The 7907-nt window shown below is 29.3% G+C and overlaps 1 protein-coding gene across 1 annotated transcript in view; it reads left to right on the top strand.

Moving 5' to 3' along the window:
• The window catches only part of LOC111682458 (protein aardvark), a 10954-nt gene continuing 3047 nt past the window's right edge, over positions 1-7907 (top strand). Inside the window, exons 1-3 of the mRNA XM_046951414.1 lie at positions 1-471; positions 1959-3116; positions 5594-5609. Coding sequence (XP_046807370.1) covers positions 2173-3116; positions 5594-5609 — 960 coding nt within the window. The 5' untranslated portion in view covers positions 1-471; positions 1959-2172. The remainder of the gene's footprint in view (positions 472-1958; positions 3117-5593; positions 5610-7907) is intronic.

Below are 7907 nucleotides of genomic sequence, written 5' to 3'. Positions count from 1 at the left end.
ATACTATGAAAAGTAAATGTTTAAAAAGCTATACAATTTTAAAATCGAAAAAATCCCTTTAAAAAAAGGTCAAAGGTGTTGTGTTTTTTAATGGTTTTGTATAGATTATTTAAAACAAAATTAATAGATATCTACCTATTATGAAATGTTATAACATACCTAGAAATAATGGACCAAAGTCAATAATATAATCTATACAAAATGAAAGTGAAATCATCTTTTTTTGGTATTGAGTGTGTTTTCTACTCTATTCCTGTTGTGGCCACTTCCCCTACATGGGGTATTTAACATAATAATGAAGTGCAAATCTAAAACGTAAATAATGCAAAGTATAGCAACAAAATATTTCACAAGTACAAACAAACAAACAAAAAAAAAAATCGAAAGTAACAAAACAACAACAACAGCAACTTCAAAAAAAAAAGAAAAATACCAAAGAGAAAATGCAGCAAAGCGTTTCATTATGTTGTCGTAATAAAAAAAAACTGAAAAATAAATAAATACTGTTTTTTTGGAGCTAAATATTTACATATTTGTTGTTAATACCGTTACATAGTTTATTATTAGTGAATAACTACCTCAAAAAGGCCAGGCCTCCCATCGCCATCCATTTAATACAAGAGCAAAAAAATGCAAAGAAAAACATTGTACATACATACATACATACATGTACATGCATACATATTTGTTTTTCTCAAGCTTCTTTTAGCATTTCTTTGTTATTGTTTTTTTTTCAAGAAATAACAATAACAAAACCTGACACTGCAGCATTCCTTTTGCATTTTACCATGTTTTTTTTTTGTTATTGTATTTGTAGAGTTTTTATGTGTGAAAGATGTTACGAAGGGGGTGTACACTATGTAGTTTGTTTTTGTTAAGGGTTCTTTTTACTTTATTTTACTTGGATTTACTATTTTTTGCAAGGGATTATTGAACTGAATAATAAAGTACAATTTTCTTTTCACATTTTCTTTAGATTTTTCTTATTGCTATTGTCTTTGTTGTCTGGTTTTTCTTATTGGAACATTATTATCAGGGCAATATACGAGGACAATTGGAAAATTAAATTTTTTTGTTGTGTAAAAGTTTTCAATTAGGATTTTATAAATCGACTTTTGAATAATCGAACAATCGACTTTTTGTCGAAAATAAACCGAAGTAGACTATTTTGCTCAAAAAAAGTCTATGAAAAAGTCGAAAAAATTCGAAAAGTCGAAAAAATTCGAAAAGTCAAAAAAATTCGAAAAATCAAAAAAATTCGAAAAGTCAAAAAAATTCGAAACGTCGAAGAAAGTCGGAAAAGTGGAAAACTAGAAAATAGTAGAATAAAGTCGAAAATTTTAAAAAGTGGAAAAAAGTAAAAAAAAAACAGTCAAAAATAGTCAAAAAGTCGAAAAAGTTGAAAAAAGTGGAAAAAAGTCGAAAAAAGTGGGAAAAGGTCGAAAAAGTCAAAAAGTCGAACAGTTGAAAAATCGACAATTTATAAAATACCAAAAGTCTAAAAGTCGACTTTTAACTAAATGAAAAAAGTCGAAATATCGCCTTTGCATAAAATGCAAAAAGCCGAAAAGTTGACTTTTCATTTCAACTATCAATCGGAACAACCTTCTTATAAAGAATATAATCACAGTCAGAAAACGTTTTCTATAGAACGCAATCTGACCAATGTTTCTTAGCAAAGTAGATTATAAATAAAACAAATTTTATATAGAAAAGTTGATCTAAAACTTGTTTAATGAAATGTTGATTAGAAACCGATCATCATTTATATAGAAACGCTAATCAAAATCGGATCAAATTTTGTATGGAAAACATGATAACATTTTTTTTATAGAAAAGTCAATTACAATTTGATTAGCAAAAGTCTTGACATCTATTTGGTAATCAGGGCTGGGAAATGTGTACTAAAAGAAGTTCCAAAAAACAGTGTTAATTTAAATATTTTTTAAATCTTTCAGTATGAACCAAATAAATCTAAAGCTCCATAACTAATTAACAAAAAAAAAAAACACTATGTAAATAATTTAAATAAAACAAAAACTTTTGAAAAAAAACGCTCTCTTTTATACACCGCTACTTTTTCCACACTTTCTGGCAACACGGCAATTGTTTTCTTCTGTAAAAGTGACACCTTTATTAACCAACAACTATAACAACAAAAACACTCCAAATATGAGTGTGTCGACTACCACCTTAACATTAACTCGTGTACCCTCACTAGATGAAACTTTACAAAAAGCTCAGTATAACTATCAGTCAGTTAATAATGCAACAAATAACAGCAATATCAACAACAACAACAATAACAGCATTACCTCGTCAGCAACATACTATCACTTTCCCAGTGAAACGGTATTAAACTTTAATAAAAATGAACCAAGACCATTAACATCTGAAGAATCGTTACTGCTAGAGAAAACCAAACAGTCGCATAATCATACCAATGCCACCAATGGTCTACTCATGCACAAGAGTAGTAGTTACAATGGTATCACAGTTAAAGGCAAATCCACTATTATCAAACAGGATAGTTTGAATGGACGCATTAATACCACACTCACCGATAGTGATAGTGAATATGGCAGTCGTATTACCATACCACCCACAAAATCAGCCGGCAGCAGTTCTTCGCCTTTGGCTAACGAAGCCGATGATGAACATGATAGCTTCTTAGTGGGTGGTTCTTCGGGTGCCGAAACTGCCACTTCTAGTAGTTGTAATAATCGTCGTTCAAATCGTTCGAATAGTAAAACCCGCTCTTCAATATGTTTTCGTGCCAATGCTTTTATCTCACGCAATTGGTATCTCAGCTATTTGGTACCACTTTCCATACTTTTGGCCCTCATGTTTGTCGCTTATCTGACACGAGACTATGCGAAACGTCTACTGTATTGGATTGAGACCCAGAATCCTTGGATTATATTCACCATATTTATGTTTCTCTTTATTGTTGTTAGTTTTCCAATTGTAGTGGGTTATTTTGTGCTAATGATAACGGCGGGTTATTTATTTGGCTGCATTAAGGGCTTCCTAACTGTGATATTGGGTGCAAATATGGGTATAGCCATAGCTCATGTAACTTTAAGAAGCTTACGGCATCGTTTACCTATACAAAAGTAAGTATTAAATTATAATTTATAGTAAAAAGTTTATGTAGATTTAAGTTTTTATTAGAAACCGGAAAAAAATTTTGAAAAGTTAATAAGTGTTTAAAAACATTTTTTAGAACAGAACTATAACAGAACTAGAATAGAACTAGAACACAACTGGAACACAACTAGAACACAACTGGAACAGAACTAGAACAGAACTAGAACAGAACTAAAACAGAACTAGAACAGAACTAGAACAGAACTAGAACAGAACTAGAACAGAACTAGAACAGAACTAGAACAGAACTAGAACAGAACTAGAACAGAACTAGAACAGAACTAGAACAGAACTAGAACAGAACTAGAACAGAACTAGAACAGAACTAGAACAGAACTAGAACAGAACTAGAACAGAACTTGAAAATAACTAGAACATAACTACAACATAACTAGAACATAACTAGAACATAACTACAACATAACTAGAACAGAACTAGAACTGAACTAGAGCAGAACTAAAGCAGAACTAGAACAGAACTAGAACACAACTAGAACAGAACTAGAATAGAACTAGCACAGAACTAGAACAGAACTAGAACAGAATTAGAACAGAACTAGAACATAACTAGAACAGAACTAAAACAGAACTAGAACATAACTAGAACACAACTAGAATACAACTAGAATACAACTAGAACAGAACAAAAACAGAAATAGAACAGAACTAGAACATATCTAGAACAGAACTAGAACAGAACTAGAACAGAACTAGAACAGAACTAGAACAGAACTAGAACAGAACTAGAACAGAACTAGAACAGAACTAGAACAGAACTAGAACAAAACTAGAACAGAACTAGAACAGAACTAGAACAGAACTAGAACAAAACTAGAACAGAACTAGAACAGAACTAGAACAGAACTAGAACAGAACTAGAACAGAACTAGAACAGAACTAGAACTGAACTAGAACAGAACTAGAACAAAACTAGAACAGAACTAGAACAGAACTAGAACAGAACTAGAACTAGAACAGAACAGAACTAAAACAGAACAGAACAGAACAGAACTAGAACAGAACAGAACAGAACTAGAACTAGAACAGAACTAGAACAGAACTAGAACAGAACTAGAACAGAACTAGAACAGAACTAGAACAGAACTAGAACAGAACTAGAACAGAACTAGAACAGAACTAGAACAGAACTAGAACAGAACTAGAACAGAACTAGAACAGAACTAGAACAGAACTAGAACAGAACTAGAACAGAACTAGAACAGAACTAGAACAGAACTAGAACAGAACTAGAACTAGCCACTTGTGTAGGGTGCAACAACTATAACATTTTAAGAAATCATGTATTAATGTTGTGTTTAAATAGATTTTGATTGAAAACATATGAGAAAATATAAGATAGTTATCATAAATCGGTAAAAATGTTATATATGAAAACTTATATTGTAAAAAAAAAATTCGTAATGTTGAGTCATTTCGTTGTTAAAAAGGAAGGCTTACTTCGTGGGTTAAAAAATTTTATCTTTTCTTTTATATATTGAATTCATATACAAAATAAAGATAACAAAATGTTTGTTAAATTTTAGCAGACAAAATTGTTTAACACGGAATTTAACTTTAATAAATGTAAAATTTTTTATTTCAATTTTAAAAGCTTTTACTTTTCTTTATTTTGGGGTTAAAAAACTCAACAAATTGAGCAAGTTCTTGTATTAACATTATAATGTAAACAAATAACAGCTGTGTTGCCAATTGGTAAACAAACATGTTTTAAATAAACCTGAGACACTTGATAAGTTAAAAGTTAATGTTTTATTTGCAGATTTGTATTTATAAAACATTTATTTACATCGTAAAAAAACTTTAATTTATATTAAATTAACTTCAATTTTATTAAATATTTTTAATATTTTTTATTAATGTGTGACACAATTGTTTTATACTGACTTTCGACTTCAGATATTTATGATTTCAATTCAAATTTTTACAATTAATTCATGACCACAATAACCTCATATTTATGTGTTATTTTATAACATTTAAAAACGTCTAAATACGCGTATGACATATACAATAAATTAAATTTGCAAAAAAAAAATTATACGTTTATAATGAAAACATTTAGGATGTTCACAGGTAAAGCTCAATATCATCTGTTAACTTTGTGCAACTGTAACATTCCCTACTTGCAAGTTTTCTTTTTAACCTTAACCTTCACTTTTTTGTTGAAAAGCATAACTTTTATTGAAGTATAAAATGAACAAAACGAACAAAACCTCAAAATAAAAATTATTTGCAAATAAAAATATTCAAAGTATAAAAATCGAATCCAAAATGTTTGACAGCTAGAGCAACAAACAAAAATTTAAAATAATGGAAAAATTGCAAGATAGTTTTTGTAAAATAAACAAAAATGTGTTACAAACAAATGAAATTTGTATTATTCAATACAAATAAATGAATATAATATATTACTTTTATAAAGATACTACACGTTTAAGGTAATAATTAACAAGTTTGAAATAAAATGAATACAAGTGGAACAAGTTTTAGTATTTGTTTCGTTGTATTTATATGATTTCATAATAACAACTAATTACTTTTTAAAAGCGTTAAATTATACAACTAAAGTATTAAATGAACAAATTTTTTTTTTGTGTGTAACAGGAAAGCAAAGTAACACGACATTTTAAGGGGAATTTAACAACATTTTCCAAACGTTTCTTTTTTTGGGGGAATTTGGAGTAATTAACATTTAAGTAAAAATAATAGGGCGGTCAAGTAAACTAGAAGTAAAAAAGAACTAAACTTGAGGAATTGAACTAGAACTGAATTAGAACAAAATTCGAACTGAAGTAGAACATAACTAGAACTGAAGTGGAATTGAACTAGAACTGAAATACAACTGAATTAAAACTGATCTAGAACTGAACTAGAACTGAACTAGAACTGAACTAGAACTGAACTAGAACTGAACTAGAACTGAACTAGAACTGAACTAGAACTGAACTAGAACTGAACTAGAACTGAACTAGAACTGAACTAGAACTGAACTAGAACTGAACTAGAACTGAACTAGAACTGAACTAGAACTGAACTAGAACTGAACTAGAACTGAACTAGAACTGAACTAGAACTGAACTAGAACTGAACTAGAACTGAACTAGAACTGAACTAGAACTGAACTAGAACTGAAATAGAACTGAACTAGAACTGAATTAGAACTACACTAGAACTGAACTAGAACAGAACTGGAACTGAACTAGAACTGATCTAGAACTGATCTAGAACTGAACTAGAACTGAACTAGAACTGAACTAGAACTGAACTAGAACTGAACTAGAACTGAACTAGAACTGAACTAGAACTGAACTAAAACTGAACTAGAACTGAACTAGAACTGAACTAGAACTGAACTAGAACTGAACTAGAACTGAAATAGAACTGAACTAGAACTGAACTAGAACTAAATTAGAACTACACTAGAACTGAACTAGAACAGAACTGGAACTGAACTAGAACTGATCTAGAACTGAACTAGAACTGAACTAGAACTGAACTAGAACTGAACTAGAACTGAACTAGAACTGAACTAGAACTGAACTAGAACTGAACTAGAACTGAACTAGAACTGAACTAGAACTGAACTAGAACTGAACTAGAACTGAACTAGAACTGAACTAGAACTGGACTAGAACTGAACTAGAACTGAACTAGAACTAAACTAGAACTAAACTAGAACTGAACTAGAACTCAATAGAATTGAACTATAACAAATCATTTAAGAATAGTTATCAAAGACAAGGATGATCGTACTGATATTATAATATTAAACAATATCATTTTAGTTAGCAGCACTGATCTAACTCAATACTATTCATATCATTTTACCTTCTAATAAAATCATCCAATCAAAAGTTATAAACATTTTATTAAAATGATTTAAATTGTTTTAAAAGTGTATCATTTTCAATTATTTTTTAAGTGGGGCAAATTTATTCAATGATTTGTAAATATAAATAGCACTTAGTGGTTTAAATTATGCCTATAATATTTTATTAAAATCGTTTATTTGTTTAGTAAATAAATTATTTTACTAAACCATATATAAATTTACTGTATATTTAGCTCGATAAAAAGAACTGAGTACACCTAACTAGGGCAGTTTAGGAAATTCACATTGGTTTATAGAAAAAGAGTTGTTATTTTCAGACTTCTGACAGTGATGTCAAATAGGCATTTTGAATGTAAAATTTTGTAATATTATTGCTTTAAAGAGTTATATTTAAGGTTATTATTACTAATAAATATTTTTAGTTGGAAAGGTTGTTCATCACTGTATTTTTGCCTTATTATAAAACGTTTATAACATTGTTGTATACATTTATATTTATTTACCTTATAATTTTGTGTTTATTATAGGATTTAAGGCAAATAACTGTATATATTTCTTTTTTTTAATATTTTGCGTGAATCACATAAAAAAGCATTTATACTTAATTGTTTTAAATTAATAATTCGTGCATTGTCTTAATATTAAGAAATAAAATAAAAATTAAACGGCTATTAAGGCATAATAATACAATTTTTTTATATGTCAAACAGGGAAGTTGAGTTCTAGCATAGTTCTTGTTGAGTTCTAGTTCAGTTCTAGTTCAGTTCTACTTCAGTTCTACTTCAGTTCTACTTCGGTTCTAGTTCAATTCTAGTTCAGTTCAGTTCTAGTTCAGTTCTAGTTCAGTTCTAGTTCAGTTCTAGTTCAGTTCTAGTTCAGTTCTAGTTCAGTTCTAGTTCAGTTC

This window comes from Lucilia cuprina, chromosome 5, assembly GCF_022045245.1.
Source record: "Lucilia cuprina isolate Lc7/37 chromosome 5, ASM2204524v1, whole genome shotgun sequence".
Taxonomy (NCBI): domain Eukaryota; kingdom Metazoa; phylum Arthropoda; class Insecta; order Diptera; family Calliphoridae; genus Lucilia; species Lucilia cuprina.
Note: the sequence above shows the minus strand (reverse complement) of the source record. Positions and strands in the feature narration are given on the sequence as shown.